This window comes from Leptonotus elevatus, chromosome 15 (assembly GCF_054856555.1).
Source record: "Leptonotus elevatus isolate MCC_2025b chromosome 15, RoL_Lele_1.0, whole genome shotgun sequence".
Lineage (NCBI taxonomy): Eukaryota > Metazoa > Chordata > Actinopteri > Syngnathiformes > Syngnathidae > Leptonotus > Leptonotus elevatus.
In genome coordinates, this window is record NC_141253.1 from 7,726,547 (window position 1) to 7,744,439 (window position 17,893).

Consider the following 17,893-nt stretch of genomic DNA (forward strand, 5'->3'; position numbering starts at 1 on the left):
AGCGCGCTACTCGCTTCACTTTTATGACTCAAAAGAACGGCTATTCATAAAAAAAGGTTCAGGAATGTATACAGAGAAGCATCTTAACATAACTCGCTCTTCCTACGCTGCAAAAAAACACTTTTATTGGAATAACTTGATTGTGACTTTTTCCTTCTATTCTCTAATGTGGCTACAACTTAACAGTGTATCAGAACGCACGGAACCACACTGCCCCTAGGTGAACAAATCGGGTACAACATGAACAGCGCTCCCAATAAAGGCACACACAAACAAGGGCAATACAGTATAAAATAATAAAAATTAAATTGATTTTGGGACATTTAAAATCTATTCTGAATTGTACCAAATGAGAATTGCGATTCTTATGAAATGAAAGAAATGGGATGCTTAAATGCCTTCTACTGTATCGTGGTTTCTATCTATCTGTGTGCCCTTTTATTCTTAGTTCGTGTCAATAATGCAGTACATTAGAGGCAGGAATCGCCAAGGCTGAAGTTCACAATAGCCACACTTGCCTGCAACAGCCCAAGTGAAGCAGACAAGCACTCTGGCAAAGTTCATTTCAAATGTCATGATTTGTTTTGTCGAAAAAAGAAAATCATATTTCTTAACTAAGACCTCCAGTCTTGTGTGCCGTTTTGAGTAGACAGGAGTGTGGTACGCTCACATTCACACGACTGAGGTTCTTCAATTAACCTTAAGGTGTTTTTGGAATGTGAGAAAAACCCACACAAGCACGGAAGGAACACGCAAACTCCACACAGAAGGACATGAGTTGAGATTTGAACAGAAAAGATTTCCTCACGTGTTTATTCGTTTTAAGAGGAAGTCATTATTTGAGGCTGTAATCAGGTAGCATTGACTTTTACACAAGTAGTATTTTTTTTAATACTTGGCTGTTACACCCCGGATGTTATGTCCCCACAAAAAGGGAAACGGCCGATGGATCTTTTCTAGGTGCCACTCGAACAAACTTGACAGGGAAGATGTTGAGTTTTATTTTTCTGTTGGCAACTATAAAACATTGAGTGCTATCAGAAGTGACACTCCTATATGCTACCAATTGGAACAAAAACAAAAGGTTGACATCGGCTCATTTTGTGGATCCATTTATAAAGAGATTGTTGACTGTCTTTTTCCTGACCGCCTCTTCATTCACCCCGTGGCGTAAGTTCACTTGATAAATTGATAGATATACTTTACTATAGCCATGAGGCAAATATTTTTTTTTAAACTAAATTAAACAATTTAAAAAAGAGGGATTAAATGTAAACAGAAATTGTTAATGATCTTGATAGCCTTCCTGCAAACACCTCCTAATTAAACATTAAAGATGAATTAGGAAGATAACCATTGGTTGATTGTTTTTTGGGGAAATGACTTTTTCACATTCATAACCACACTCTTATCAAACAGAGCTTAGCAGAAATGTTAAATTAGGATAAGCATTTTGGCATTCTGCTTATCATTTGTGCAGGTCGCAGCGCTCACGTATACTGTAGAGGTACAGTACATAGAGATACGGAAACTGGGAGCAGCCAATGTGAAGTAACACATTTTGACAGCCAAACTTATTCAAACAACACACCGGCACCCCAACGGGAAGATAGTCAGCGCGGCAGGGCGATTGGACTCGACCCCCGGTCACCGGGGCCCGCCCTAGGTGCCAGGAGACTAACTGGAGCAGGGCAGGCCACAAATCCCTAAGCCGCCCACCCGGCCCCCGGAGCCCAAAACCCGGGCCAGGGACGGAGCCCCAGGCCCAGGGGAGGGGGAGGAAGGCGGACGTGCAAACGTACTTTTAAATATGTTCAACAAGTTTGCCAGTCAAAAAAATAATAATTACGTGTAGAGATACAAAAACTGATTCTCATTGATGTGCTGTGTAGGTGTGAGTCAACAGTACGCCGAGTGAATATAAAGAACACCAACCAAAATAAAAAAACATGACACAGAGATCAACACGACATCAACAAGCTTGAATTGAAACGCTGCCAACAACAGCATAAGTGTTGTAAGGCGGCTGTGTTCTTACCTCAGTCATGGCAAAACTGCGCTTCCCGCACGGCACCACCTTGTACCATTTGTCATGCAGCATGTCCATGAAGCCATCCGACTTGTACTGACTAACAAGCTCGGAGAAGTTGGAGGTGAGAGGAGAGTTCTGAGGCAGGCCAATCCCATATCCTGTCGGTGAGCACACAACAAAAAAATAGTCTGTTTTTGTCACATTTCCAGTTATTTCTATTGATCTGAGTGTTTATATACGCCATTCATCCACAACTTCTATACGGCTCGTTCTCGTTAGGGTCGCAGGTGTGCTGGAACCTTCAGTCAGTCTTATATTCAAAGCTTTCTGTTTGCTTTGTTAAATGTGACAATGCCAATAACATCAAACTTAACACTCAGTGATGTGAACTGAATTGACATTGAGACTGCATTAAGTAATTAAAAGCAGCGACGGTATGTGGGACTATCGAGGCCTGTAATGGACGTTAACCGCCATGGGGACGTTTTCATTGCGGGTGAATGATGCTTTCTAAATGGGCCTGAGATTAACAAGACACTGTGTGGACTGTAAGCTTTTGAAAGCTAGAAGATTAACACTGTTAAAGGCAAGCTGATTGATACGAGGGCTTGCTTCTGGACACTCCTGCGCCGACACCTTTGAAAAATTGATGGATTGAAACAAGATAATTGGAGGAAAGAAAACTTGAAAAGTTCTGTCCTATTTTCATGTTTTCTTACCTTCTATAGCAAACGGTTTGCCAACCGTCAATGTCTTGCAGTCTGCATCAATGGAGACCTCATAGTCCAGTAAAGCTTTGTCCATGATGAACGCGTCCAGTTTCTGAGGATCGGCCCTTTAAAAACAAGACGGTAAAATACACTATATACCATGTTGTCCCACCGTCATTTACAAGGGAACTCTTTCACGGAGCTGTCTTACAATTTGATGGGCAAGTACACAAAAATCAATTTTAAACAGAACTTGTTTGCTAACACTTGAACTGGTTAATTTATCACTTTTATTTGTGAATTGTAAATTCCTGAAACACTTCACTGCTGCAGGGGGACACAATTTTTCATCAGTGCTATTAGGGGGCCACATAGGGCCATGCACTTCCTAAGCAGATATATGACCAAAAATATACGTGCTTTTAACTCATTCAAGCCCAAAAACGTATAAATACTTTTTAAAATACTTTGTCCTGCACTCCCAAAAACGTCTTTAGACGTTTTTATGTTTGTTGTTTTTATGCATACAGAAGGCTTTTGATACAGCTTCTGACATGAAGAGTTGACTTAAAGCAATGATAGTTATTACAAAAAAAACGACCAGCAGGTGGCAGCAGAGTATAAGAGATCAGCCAGGGCCACGTTGCAACAAGCTCTTTTTGCCAGTGTTTTCAACAGGTTTGTGAGTAACGATGAAACTTATATTATAAACTTATATATATTCTAATGCTAATTGCTGCAAAACGGAAACTGATGGAAATATACTTTTTTTCCTGATGATTAGTTTCATATTTTTATAGCAATAGAACACAATATATTTTGTGGGCCTTGCAAAATCAGTCAAAATCCCGTAAAACAGCCGGGAGCAAAGGGGGTTGCTTCAGTGAAAATGGCTGAGAGTTGAATGAAATAATAAACATCGTTTTTTTTTTAATGCTTGCATAAAAGATACACTATCCTAACCCCTAACCTATCAACAAAGGGTGTGATGCAAAAAAAATAATCACATACTGTAATGCCCCCCCAGTGCATAGGGTTCTCATGAATAAAAATTAACATTCAAGGATGGCACAAAACTGAGGAACAAGAAACCCAAATTAATTAAGTATTAAGTATTATATATTATATATTAGTGAAATATTCACGCTGTACAGGGCAGTATTTTTCTTCTCCATTTTTTTTAGATTTCCCCCCAATTTTTTGAAAAATATTCAAATGTAATTGAGGGAAAAAAATACATCCTTATAATATTCATTTAACATTTCATTTATAAACTGCCTAAATGCTCGACAGGTTTTCAAATCTAAACATTTTCATTTCTTGTTAACATGATCTTTTAAACCCACCACACACACAAAAGCCAGCCCATTACCCCAGTTTGGAATTGCATCGACATTTCCGTAGCATTGCTTCATTGGATACAACGCGGGAGGGAGCAATTCCATTCATGCTACATCTCTGAGGTTGATTGCGCTAACGTCTTTGCATCTTGATGCTTGCAGGCAGGTTAATAAGAAAAACCTGTGCTTGAAATTGCTTTGTTTTGTATTCATCATCAGCCAGTTGAGCCATGAAAATCTCAATCCTGATGGATGTGATAACATCAGCGTCGCCATTCTAATATGTCCTCCAACCGTTGATGATGCGCCAGTAATAGCACCGCAAATTAGCTGCAGTTAGTATTTCTAGTGTCTGTTATGAAGACATTTTTTGTATTTCTGTTGCTGCGATCAGCGGAGAATTGAGTCACCGCAATGTTATTATTATAATATCATTACGTGACTGATAAGAATAACTAGTCGTTTCGTTCGGGGCGTGAATCCTTAAGTTGCACATTTCCGGCTCCTGAGCTGTAATTTCCTAAGGTTGACATTTTCCTTGAACCTTCTAATCAGCATTTGAGAGGCTCAGCTGGGAAAAAAAAAAACTTGTTTCATCCATTTAAATGGTGTTCTCTCCAACCTCTGTTTGTATCCAACCTGCCATTTCTCACTTTATTTTTGCTTTGCTCAGTGGGGACGCCGGTGGAATGTCGAAGCAGCTTAGGATGACAGCGATGGCGGTGTTGGGGGGGCCGAAAAAGGAGAGGAGATAGGAGCTGAATGTGAAGTGAAGGCAGACTCGCAGTAGAAAATGACAGCAGCATTGTTTTTTTTGTTTCGTTTTTTTCATTCCCATTCACTTGACATTTATGTGATATTTCCAGAGACAATAAACCATCTCCTAAGAAAGATGCTGGGATCATGACTGTGCAAATATTATGTTTGTATATATATATGAATAACATGTTAGTATGCAAAAAATGGAATTACTTGAGATTGTGTATGCCGTCTGGCGTTGCTGGGACGTTGTATCGTCGCATGTACTCGTGCATCTCAGGAAAGCTCTTTTTGACGTAGTCCTCAGCGCTGCTTTCTCTTACTGTAGCAAATCGGAATCCCTGAGAGGGATGGTGCAACTGCAAGAAAGATAGGGGAGACATTTAAGCTTTAATATCACCCCCCCCCCCAAACTACTTCAGTCTGCTATTGATTTTCTACAGTTACGCAACATTTTATATATTATTAGAGTACCTGCATTTAGCATTACAAAGTAAAAAAAAATGATGTAAAAGTTTCTTTTTGCTTTTTGACAACACAGTGAGTCACTGTTGAATTCATTTTTACCGCAGCACCTCAAATAGTAGCCTCCACTCTAACAGATGCTACCGAGGAAAGTTTTGATATGATCAGTGCCGATTGAAGATTAAAAAAAATAAATAATCGAATACAAGCGGGCTCAAGTCTTCTTTTTTTTTTCTTTCTGAGAGCTCAGTATTGTTCATTCAGTAATTTTATCGATTCGACATGTCATCATCATTGCTCTTTCTCTTTCTTTTATTTTATTTTTATTTTGTATGTGCGTGAGTATGTGCATGTGTGTGTGCGTGCGTGTGAATGTGTACTCATTCATTCACCTAAAACCTATTAAAAATCCCATACCGTTCACCTAAACCGAATACTTCAGAATCCAGCTAGAGTCGTGAGGTTGGCAGGAGACCCGAGGAAGGATCAAAGAAAATAAAGGTAAGTGAAATCCAGCCAACCAACAGCAGGCTCAAGTCTAAGTAGAAAGGGGTTAATAAATTAAATAATGCCATTTTGTTTGCCATTGCATTGCTTCTTTTTTTTCTTTTTCTTTTTAAGAGCTCAGTATTGTTCATTCGGAAATGTCATCATCATTGCTCTTTTTTTTTTTTTTTTTTTTAAATATATATATATATATATATATATATATACATATATATACATATATATATATACATATACACATATACATACATATATATATATATGCCATTGCATTGCTAATAGTGTACTTCCGTCTCATGCTAGCTAACTGCGATGAATGGCCCATTCATTCTAGTCATATCTAAAAAGCACAAAGACACAAAAATCTTGTAATTTTTCACAAATCTAAACAATGATTTTTTTTTTTGTTAGGTTTGTTCCTATTTATATTATGTATATGTTGAGCAAGGTTCTGGATATACCGTATGTGCATTTAATTTTATGCACCCATGACTGTGGATGGTGTTGTTGGCTTGCAATTTGCGAAAATAATGTATAATGTATACATTGATTGCAAGAATACAATCTATTCTTCCGTCTATTTTCATAATGCTTTAACCAGTCATGAGAGTTTCGGAGCCTATCCCATCTGACTCGTGACGAAGGGCAGACTGCCCCCTGAAGTGGTTACCAGTCAGTCACAGAGCATACATTATAGAGACAAACAACCATTCCCACTGTCACTGAGGGGGAACTGAACCCCCGCTGCCTGCACACGAGTCAAGCTAAAACACTGCTAAAACATTTCAACATTGGCCCAAAAAGGGGCTGAATAAACAAAAGAGAAGAATGATCGGATTTTGGATGACAAGTTGAGAGCATCCCTCGCTGAAGAGTGGAAAAACAAACTTGGCAAGAAGTTGGGAAGAAAGTTTTTATAGTGGGTTTATTCCATGCAGGCATGAATATTTTAAATTATAAAAATGTGTTCATACTTATAATGATAATAAACACCTCACGGTGAGTAGTATTTTCTAAATGGTATTTTACAAATCGGTGCGTTTTTTAAAATTTATTTTATTTAAAAAAAAAAATATTTTTGGAATGTCTGCATTCAGCTTCATCCCATAAAAGGAAAAAACACTTATGTCCATTTTTGTCTTATTATTATTATCATTATTATTATTTATTCAGTTGTTTATTTATTTATTTTACGTTTGTGTTTGGGATGTCTGCATTCCGCTTCATCCCATAAAAGTAAAAATGTAAAAAATAATAAAAAAAGACTAAAATGGACATAAGTGTTTTTCACAGGACAGCGGCGAACTGCATGTAGATAAAAATTCTCCAAATGACAAAAAAAACAACAACCTTTAACGTCTAAGAATGTACTAGAACCATACAAACACAACTCAATTCAATGTATGTTTGACAAATATCACAATACTGTCAGTGGGCTTGTACTTGATTAACTAGAATGGTAGTCCAGAGCAAAACAGCACACCTTACAAAACTTAGAGGACAAGTTTTTAAATGCTAAATTGAAAAGAAAGACACAAAAATGTTCTATTTTCCTTATCCTGTTTCAATTGAGCAGGAAATGAAGCCACGCAGCCTGCATGCAACTCATACGAGTGTGCCACCTGTTGAGGGTCTTCTGCCCAGATTTAGTCATAACTGTTTTCATTTATTTATTTATTTCCTCAGTAGAACTTTTATCTGTGGATGTGTCTTTGTGAGTGATGTCGCAATTTCTGCCAAGTGTCTGTAATCAATGATGTGTTTAAAATCTTATCTCATGTCCGGTAAACTCCAGGTGGACTGTTTGGAACCGCCCTTCAAGATAGTATAAAAATTATGTGAGTCCGCTGTAACTTCGCACTTGCGAGAGGCTGCCACCATTGCTGGGAGCTCGCTTGTGCCCGGAATATTCTGTTTAAATAAATCCTTCGAAGGACCTGTTCACCGATCTCCAGTCTATATTCAGAAAATCAACATTCTCTCTACCCGGAACAAAACGAACACGCGGAAGACAAAGAGTGCTTTCCAACACACCATACACGATCAGTGACAAGTCAGCCAACCCGTTTAATGTGACTAATACCTTTGGGTCATGGATCCCTGACAGCTGCTCATAGGTCTTCTCACCAACCATCACCGCCGCCAGATTAGCAGTGTAGGTGGACAGGCAGAAGAGACAGAAAATGGCCCAAAGGTTCATCAGCAGACGGCCCGTCCAGCACTTGGGGGGCTTGATGGCGACGGTTCTCCCAAAAAGTATAGCGTAGCACACGTTCAGAGCCGAGGAGAAGGAGAAGACGCGATCTCGGTTGCGTCCGCGCGGCGTCATGCCGAATGGGCTGTGCCACTCGTACAAGGTGAGGAAGATGGCGGTGACGTGGAGAGACACAAAGATGCCGAGCCACATTGACCAGTGGAGAGGCCACATGAAGGCCCCGATGGGTGCTGCGGTGTCACGGGTGCGGACCTAAACGCACAAACAGAAATGTATAATAAACAAGGTCAAAACTCACTGTACTCACACCAGACCATTCAAAGTTACATTAATAGAAGTTATTGCATTAATTGTGACATTCATGTGTTTAAAAAATCCTGCTATGGCCAATTTATTCCACAAGTAAATTTTTAAATTTTTCCTTTATGTTCTCATAAATTGCCACAGAATGGAAAATTCCAGCAATTTTGCAACCATAATTATTTCAGAAGTGTATATCAAATTGGTAGTCCTTTGTGCTAATTAGTAGCCATGAAGTAACTCTCAGCTTCAAAAAGGTTGGTGACTCCAGAACTACAAACAAACTTGGAAGAACCCACATAAGTGATCACTTTTATGATATCTCAAAATCTAGTAAGGCAATTAAAAATTAATTGCAGATACTTAACTCATTCACTCCCAGCCATTCTGACTGAAGCAACCCCCTTCGCTCCCGTGTTTTACTGGATTTTGACTGATTTTGTACGGCCCACAGAATATTGTGTTCTGTTTTTATAAAAACATGGAGCCTACCAAAATAAAGATTAGAGTCTCTCCTTTTAAAAGTACATTTCTATTTGTTTCCATTTTGCAGCAACTAGCATTAGAATATATTTAAGTTTCATAATTATTCACAAATCTGTTTAAAACACTGGGGAAAACAAGCAACATGGCCCTGGTTCATCTCTTATAATCTTTTTTTTATTTTTATACTACCATTGCTTTCAGCGATCTCTTCAGGTCAGACGCTGCATCAAATCATTCTGTATGCTCTAGTATTTAAAAAAAACAACAACATATAAATGCGTTTTTGGGAGCATGGCAATATTTAAAATAGAAAGTTTTAGACGTTTTTGGAAGCAAATGTGTTAAATTAGACAAACAGATGCATTGATAGAATTGTGAGGATGTACCAGGAAATAAATCACAACATCCATTTGTGACAGAAGACAGTGTAATAACAACGCCTTTTGTCAGATACTGAGGTCAAGTAAAATAATATCAGTATAAGGTGACCAATCGAATCTCATGTGGATAATTGGAAGGCATGTAGTAAAAGGTCTGTGTCAAAAAATGGTGACCAGCAGCTTCGTGATGAGAGCGGGTTGAGGTGAGGTCAATGACAGAGGATGGAACAAAGCGTAACAGCGGAGTGAAATATAAGGAATAGACAAAAAGACAGAAACAGAAACTGACCAGAATTCCCAGGCTGGTGGAGAAGAAGGGCGAGGTGAAGTCGATGACTTGGCTTCTTGCTGAATTAATGCTAAAAGACGTTACAGCGAGGTGAGCAGCACCGCTAAGCAGGTCGCCCACTAATCCCGTCCAGCGACCGTTCTTAAAGCCTCCGTATTTCCCATCTCCAACAATGTAGAGGTCAAAGGTGAATCCCATATCCTCTGCCAGCTTCTCCAGCAAGTCGACACAGTAACCATAGCAGCATTTCTTTGAGTCTGTGGGGACCGATCCATTTGGACCTGCAAGATTTTGGAAAAAACTCTGTAAAACCCCCGAGTCATTGGTGAGTGGGTCGAGGCACAACTGGCCAGCAGGACACAGCCCGTCTCCGTCCACCTCCCGGGTGAATACAAACGGGTGCTCCACCAGCGTCACCACTCGCAAATGGAGCCTGGTGGGTCTGCGCCAGTCACCTCCCCCTCCGGAACCCTGGCGGCTCGTCCAAGCCCCCTGGTCCATCAGGACTTTCCCTCTGCGCCAACGTCCGAGTCTCGTCCAGGTTGGCTGGCCCAGAGGGTCCAGCTGGAGGGACCAGATGTAGTGATGGGCCTCTGAGATGACATTTTGGCTATGACGGTCTCTGGATATAAAGCCGCTCTGGCCCTCAAAGGATGTGTTGGAAAGAAATCTGAAGGGGACGAAACAAAAATATGAATTAATCACGTGAAGAGAAACTTTAATGAAGGTTAAAATTAGTGATAAATTAATTCATTTTTTTCAAGGCCGAGGTCAAGGAGACTGATAAAACTGATAAAATATTACCATTGAAATTTAAAAGAGAAAACAACTTTTGCTTTTAACTCATTCACTCCTAGCCATTTTCACTGAAGCAACCCCCTTTGCTCCCGGCTGTTTTACGGGATTTTGACTGATTTTGCAAGGCCCAGAGAATATTGTGTCCTATTGCTATAAAAAATATGGAAAGATTAGACTCTCTTTCATCAGGTAAAAAAAAGTGTATTTCTATCTGTGTTCGTTTTGCAGCAATTAGCATTAGAATACAGCTAAGTTTCGTCATTATTCACAAATCTGTTTAGAACTGTGGGTAAATGAGCAACATGGCCACGGTTGGTCTCTTATACTCTGCTGCCACCTGCTGGTCGTTTTTGTAAGTACTACCATTGCTTCACCCATTCTGTGCAGTTCAGAGACTGCATTAAAGCCTTCTGTATGCTCTAGCATTAAAAACAACAACATAAAAAAAACGTATAAATACATCATTGGGACACTTAAAACATTTAAAATAGAACGTTAATTTCAAACATATAAAGAATTGACAGCTTTTAAAAAAAATTCTAACAAAAATTGCAGGGAGCTTCCCGGGTCATCAGCATGTGTAAAGCTAAATTAAAAACGAACTATAAATAAAGTTTTCCAAAATTTCAACATTATTTCTTAACTTATTTTATTTTAATTTTCAAAAATAAGTCGGGTTTCACCAATGTCAGCATATTTTTTCTTTTTTTTTATAATGTAGAAATTTATATTAATCCTTATATTAAAGTTGCCTGTATCTCACTAACTTTTCGTCAGGATTGGTAAAAGGTTTCAAAATGCCTTTGCTGACAGTGAAAATTTGTCTAAATATGTTCAAAACGTCTCTGCGACAAGTAAAAACTGTCTGTACCAATAATCGGCCCGGACGATAACCGGTCCATACCTAGTTAAAATAGAAAACAGCAAATTAAACAACCCAAGTTTAAACTAAACATAAAGTTTAATCCATCCATTGTCTACTGCTTATTCTGCTCAGGAATAAGGCAAAACCCCCAAATCGATCAAACCCCAGGGGTTCGGCGGAGATCAACTGTCCTGGTTGTACCCCGACAATAAGTCACCGCCACCTTCCACATGAGAGTGAACAGAATAAGTAGTATAGAAAATAGATGGAAAGCTGTCAACAGCATCAGCAACAGACACAAGCCAATTTCACACCGTCTTCCCAGTAATTTGACGCGTAACAGAAGAGCCAAGAATTATTTGGCTGTCTTTTAGAAAGAAGTCACCAAAGCGAGACACTGCCGAAGTACGCAATACTCGTCTCGCATTGCGATAACTGGAATGTTTGGTGACGTCAACACAGCGGCATCATTTGCTTTCAACACAAGAGACTGAAGGAAATAAGTCACGGATGATAATCTCCACTTTCTGCTTATCCGCCGGCTGCATTCCACCTCTGATAAGCCTCTGATACTAGCTCGGAAGACAGCAAATTTGCTGGGTTAACTTAAACCCCCTATCGCACATCGGTAGCTTAGATGGCCAGCGTGAAAGGGGCTTCACTTTTTTTCCCCTTTTGTTAACAAGAGTTTTTGTGATCAATCGTGAGTTAACTATTGAAGTCATGCGATTAATTACAATTAAAACAATTTAATCGTCTGACGCCCCTAATTTTAAAAAAATAATATTTTCCTTTTTTTTTATTACTTAATTATTTAAACTCAAGATTAATCACAAATTTTTTATCTGTTCAATATGTACCATACATTTTTTTCCTAGGTTTTCATACTCTTGTTAACAAAAGTGGAGAAAAAAAGAAGAAACTAATAGAAGTAGTTCAAAATAAAAAAAATTACGTCTATAGCCGTCAATGGCAGGGAATGAGTTAAAATGCGTTATTAATACACATTATATTTAATACAGAGCTGTATTTGCCCAATTGATATTTAAAATTCATGAATTTCTCCAGAATGAATGTGTTGTTTTGGACGATCATCAAACCAATCAAACCGCTATTGGGTGCTTGAAGGGAAAACATGTCATGTGGCCCCTGACAAGAATTTCAACAATTCTGTTGCACTACAATGTTGTATCTGAATAAATATTATTACGAACCACAAATTATTCATATAGTAGTTTTCTTGCTATGTTTCCTACCTAAGTGTTTTTTGATCAGCAATTATTATTATTTTTTTTATCTAAAAATGAGGTGTGCAGTTTTGGTGGCCTGATTGTGTGTGTATGTGCGTGTTTGTGTGAAAGTGAGTGTTACAGCAGAGGACAGAGCTTGGCCCCACCATCACGCCATGCCTCTAAGTGAGCCACGCTACTGGCGGTCCGACAGCGGCAGGAACCAGAAACAGACACGCACACCAACGCGGCCATGTTTTCCATCACATCAGCGGGAATAACAATGAAGTCAATTCCCAAAAAGCTTGACCTTAGCGTACAAAAGTGCGTACAGGCGACACACGAACACGCGCTCTTCTCCACGCTTGTAGGGACGGAGGTGAGAAGCAAATGTAGTCATGCATTGTCTGAAAGGCGCTTCACACCTCTGCAATGCAGTCACATCGACTTGTTTAAAACGCTTTGTGGAAATGATGAACAGGTCAAATGTTTGGTGCTGTGAGATTTCAGCTTTGCTTTTAACGTTTGTTGCCAATAATATGTTATATGTGTTCTCGCTAGTCTAAACATGACTTTCTGATTATTATTAAATTTGTGGGATATGAGTTATGCAGCAAAATCCAGCTGTTTTTATCAGGGGTGTCAAAAATATTTTGGAGTTAATTTAAAGTTCCTTTAACGGCACACATTTTTTTTAAACGTGCCATTAATGACCGGCCCTTACTTGGAAAACCTGTACTCGGGGACTTCCAGTCACAACGCAGCAGACACAGCACAAAATTAAATTTAGCAGTAATACATTTAATAATAATGAATATATTTGTGGAGACTGGGGTCAAGTTGTATTTTACAATTTAAAAACATTTGCAAAATTTCACAAGTTACTTCATGTTAAAGATGAGATGGCTCTTAATATGAAAAGAAAAATGCACGTGAGCTGTCACCGTCTTACAAATGCAATGATGCCATCTGGTGGCAGAAAAATGACCTCAACACAGTTTTCAGTGCAGTACATCTTTTTAATTTTAACTCAATTTTTTATTTTAACTAAATGTTATGAATTATATGAAATTACTGCATCAAAGAATAAAACATGCAGCGATATTTCTATTAGTTTAACAATTTTTTCACTTTTACGCTGTCACCGTCTTACAAATGAAATTATGCCATCTAGTGGCAGAAAGATGACCACAACACAAATCAATATCATCTTTTTAATTTTAACTCGATTTTATGAATTATTATGAAATTACTGTATTAATGGGTAAAAGTTGTAGCCATATTTCTATTAGTTAAAATGCCCCCCCCTTTTATGTTAACAAGAGTATGAAAACTTAGAAAAAATATTTTATTGTACATTTAGAACAGATATAAAATGTGCTATTAATCGTGAGTTAACCATTGAAGTACGATTAAAAATTACGATTAAAAGTTTTAATTGCCTGACACCCCTAGTTTTTATCCATCTCAGGGGGCGGCCATTTTGCCACTTGCCTGTTGACTGAAGGTGACATCACAGTTGCTCAGGGCTCAGGAAACGACCAATCAGAGCTCACCTGTTTTCTGAAGCTGAGCTGTGATTGGTTGTTACCTGACACCTGAGCAACTGTGATGTCATCTTCAGTTGACGGCAAGTGGCAAAAATGGCCGCCTTCTGATGTTGATAAAAACTGCTAGATTTTGCTGCTTAACTCATATTCCCCAATATTAACCATAATACCTTATTTGGACTAATGGGGCTGCGAAAAACATGCTATTGTCAATAAATGTTTTTTTTTTTGGGGGGGGGGGGGTTGACTTCCTTTTCATTTCTTGTAGTCTTATAAATGCACACTGAACAATTAAAACTGAGCCGTATTCTCTTTAATTCGGCTCTTGTTTTACTTTTAATGTGAACTTGCAGACTATGAAAATAGAAAGGAGCTGAGTTGGTAGACTTTGTCAGTGGCGCGCAGTCACGACTTCGGAAGATGGCCTCTCTCGGTTGTCTCTTTCATCTCCGACGCCCGCCCTGACGCCGCTGTCTCACACAACTACAACACGCAATGTGACATACAACAACAAAAATGGCTCCAACTATCAAAGAGCCTCGCTGACAAGTGTGATGAAGGTCCATGCCGATAATCGCAGAACTTTGGTTTCTTGGGCCCTGATGGGCCACTCGTTCTCATGCGTCGGCAGTGGGCGTTGTCTTTGATTTCAGTCGCAAGAATCCCAAATTAGTCATTACAGATGACAGCATCTCTCAAAAGCTTCTTCATCAGAGAAAGTGGAGCTTGTCCAAGACATACACGGCTTGATATCACACCCAATTTGTGGTGCTTTTATAATGATTGACAATGAAGACATTTACTGCCACTGATAAGTAGAGATAATGGCAATATCGTGACATTGCGATATTAAAATGGACACAAACTTGCCATGCCATGTAACGGTACATCTGTTAAAAAGGCCAGGTTGTGTTACATTTGTGCAGTTTCAGCACCCTCTGGTGGTTAGTTTATTAGTGCGGTTTAATTTTAATTAGGCATATTTTGGCCACCTACGTTTAAGACCCACGCTAATCGTCAGATGAAGGTGAACTTAACATTAGGGCTGGGTTAAAAAAAATTGAATAATCAATATTGAATCCATTTTCCTTTTCGAGTCTGATGTCGATGAATAAAACCATGAATTGATTATTTTAATATCTTTTTTCCCCCATAAATTCATAAGAAAATAATATTTTAGGACAATTTTTTTTGTATCTTACCGTTTTCTTGAAATGTACTATTCACAATTTTTTAAAGTATTTTTTATTGCACTTTAAGATAATTCAGAATATTTTTATTTTATATTTGCTATTGTTGAATACAACTATGAATATAGTTTCCATCTTTTATCATGTCCTTGATATTTAAGAAGAATTTATGTTCCGTAATTAATCAATATGGGACTGAAGTGCAATGAATCGAATTGAATCGAGCAAAATCGAAATTGAATCGATTGAGTAAATTAGAATCGGATTGACTCGATTCACATTGAGTGTGCGCATTAGCAAGTTCTTTGTCACTACAATTCTTTACAACAAAAAAAACGATATTTGAGCTTCTTTTTTTTTTTATATTGTGAATTTTTATACACTATGAGTTTTTTTTTACAATTATTATTTAATTTGATATTTATCATATCATAACATGATAATGTTGTATCATGATGTTTGGATATTGTTACATACTGATAAGCTTGGAAATAATGCAACATGCAAGACAGCAGTACATTAAAAAAAAGTCATGTTGTAGGGAAAGAATCCACAACAACTTAGATAAGGGAATTTAATGTTAATTCAATTTTAATTACATTTTATTTTTAGGGCCAATTTAAAAAAAAAAATCTGTTTTGTTTGTTTGTTTGTAAAAAAAATAAAATAAATCAAAAACTAATTTGTAAACTAATAAAGTATAAAGTACATATTCAACTACATGTGGATATTATTATTTTTTTTATTAGATATAAATGTATATTAGGATTTAGCGCGTATACAGTATGCAGTATGATTAAGATTCTTGTTTCTGATTATTCACATTATAGCAACTCATAATCAGATCCAAGCATTTGGTGCTGTTCCACTTCATAAACCTGATTTATTTTGTGTTTAAATACTCATGGATTTTTAGTGCAAATACATTCTTCTGCTTCATTTCACTCATTTGCATGGAAGCTAGTTTTATCACGGAGTTCTGCTTCGCCCTTTAAACACAACTCAACTCCCAAGTTCACAAGTAAAGTAAAGTGTAACTTTCTTTTCAGGGTCGCCGCCATCAACGGCTCCTACTCGCCACATAAAAATGACGTTTTTATCATCTCCTGCGCTGATTCTTAAATGGAAGACTGATGGCATTTGAAGCGGAGCAGCGAAGCTGATATTTTAAGATGGAGAGTGACAGCGGGGTGAATCAAATCTGTTTCTCACCATCGCGACCTCATCGGCTGCCATGTCAGCTCTGTGTTCTTGATGCCAGAAGATACGCAAGGAAGGGAGCGCGGCTGCTTTTATGGCGGCTTTTTAAAAAACAATCTCACAACAACCCCAGAGCAAACAAGAAAGCGTTTTACTTACACAGGCTTGTTCAATGCAACCCACGGAGGGAACGTTTATTATGTACGATTTTCTATCTTTGTAACTCAGCGAGCCGCGACATTAAGGGTACTAAACGCACCTCTGTGAAGTGATCGCGGTAAAAAAGGGGTCATCTCATTTAGGTGGAAAGCAGATAACTTAATGACATTTATCTCTCGGCGGTTGCTCATTTACTCTATTGCTGCTAGAATAGCTTTATCTGCGTCTTCACAGGATATGTATACAATACTACGGTATTCCCCTGTGTAAGATCTCTATCTGTCATTTTTAGATATATTTTTGCAAAAATCTCTCTTGGCAGCTGTTTTGGTCTGTGAGAGCAGCTAATTTTCATCCATTTCTTTGATTTTCTGCAGCCTCTTCTATGCTGCCTGTTGATTGGTCCACAGAAAATGATTACTAAAAACCGTTGAATGCAAAGACGGCAAAACATCCTATTTTAAAAACAGCACAGTTGATTTTCCTCATGTTATCTTTTCTCACCTAAAAAAAAAAAACTCAGGACACTTACAGCTACCCGTCAGACTTCCCGCTCCCTCTGTTAGTCATTGTTATTTTTTTCGTGGACGGGTTGTGACTGTGAAGACAAATTTCTCGCTATCTTACTGCTATTTTATCACTGTAGTTAAGTAGCTACACATCGAAACATCGAACTGCACTGCCTGTTGGTGTCAGGTTGAGGGCCCAAATGCAGGGAGCAAAAGGAGCAAGGCGGGGGATGCAGTCAAAAAGGGGATTTAATTAAGAAAAAGGCAAACAAGGTACTTGGCAAAAAATAACAAAATGTCCAAAAACATAAATCAAAGCAACAAACCAAACGGGAGCACGGCTAGACAAGGAAATGATGACGACAGGACATGGCATGGCATGGGTGCGAGAATGACAATGACTCAACGAGGACTGAAAGAAAGCAGGGAAGTAAATGCGCGTGGTAACGAGACGACGAGAGACACCTGGACAAGACACAGGTGTCTTGGGGAACTGATTGGGTAACACCAGGGGACCGGGATAACAAGCGCAGGAAGGACATGATAAAGCTTGATGAGACATTGACAAAGGGAGGCACACGAGGAAAACATGGCTCATAAACAAAACCAAAACGCAGACCATGACAGTTGGAAATGTGACTCAAAATCACAAAAAAAAAAACGTGTGCTTTTTACAACATAACATACCCTATGATATCATATGATATGATATGATATCATATTATATGATATCATATAGGGATGTGAATTATTTCGCCTAGTACCTGGCAATTCGATTCGTATCACGATTCATAGGTCACGATTCGATTCGATACCGATTCATCCCAATATGAATCTATAAATTGATTATATGCGATTTTTTTTAAACTCAAATTTAGAAAATACTAATCAGTAAACTTGTACATGTACA

General features: G+C 38.4%; 1 protein-coding gene across 4 annotated transcripts in view; it reads right to left on the minus strand.

Annotated features, from left to right (window-relative positions):
* Window positions 1–17,893, minus strand: part of grin3a (glutamate receptor, ionotropic, N-methyl-D-aspartate 3A) — a 96,136-nt gene that overhangs the window by 9,755 nt on the left and 68,488 nt on the right. For all 4 annotated transcript variants that reach the window (XM_086097575.1, XM_086097574.1, XM_086097573.1 and 1 more), the window contains 5 exons: window positions 9,484–10,153; window positions 7,897–8,280; window positions 5,055–5,200; window positions 2,752–2,867; window positions 2,039–2,190 (listed from right to left, as the gene is read on the minus strand). In XM_086097575.1, the coding sequence (XP_085953701.1) occupies window positions 2,039–2,190; window positions 2,752–2,867; window positions 5,055–5,200; window positions 7,897–8,280; window positions 9,484–10,153 (1,468 nt within the window). The remainder of the gene's footprint in view (window positions 1–2,038; window positions 2,191–2,751; window positions 2,868–5,054; window positions 5,201–7,896; window positions 8,281–9,483; window positions 10,154–17,893) is intronic.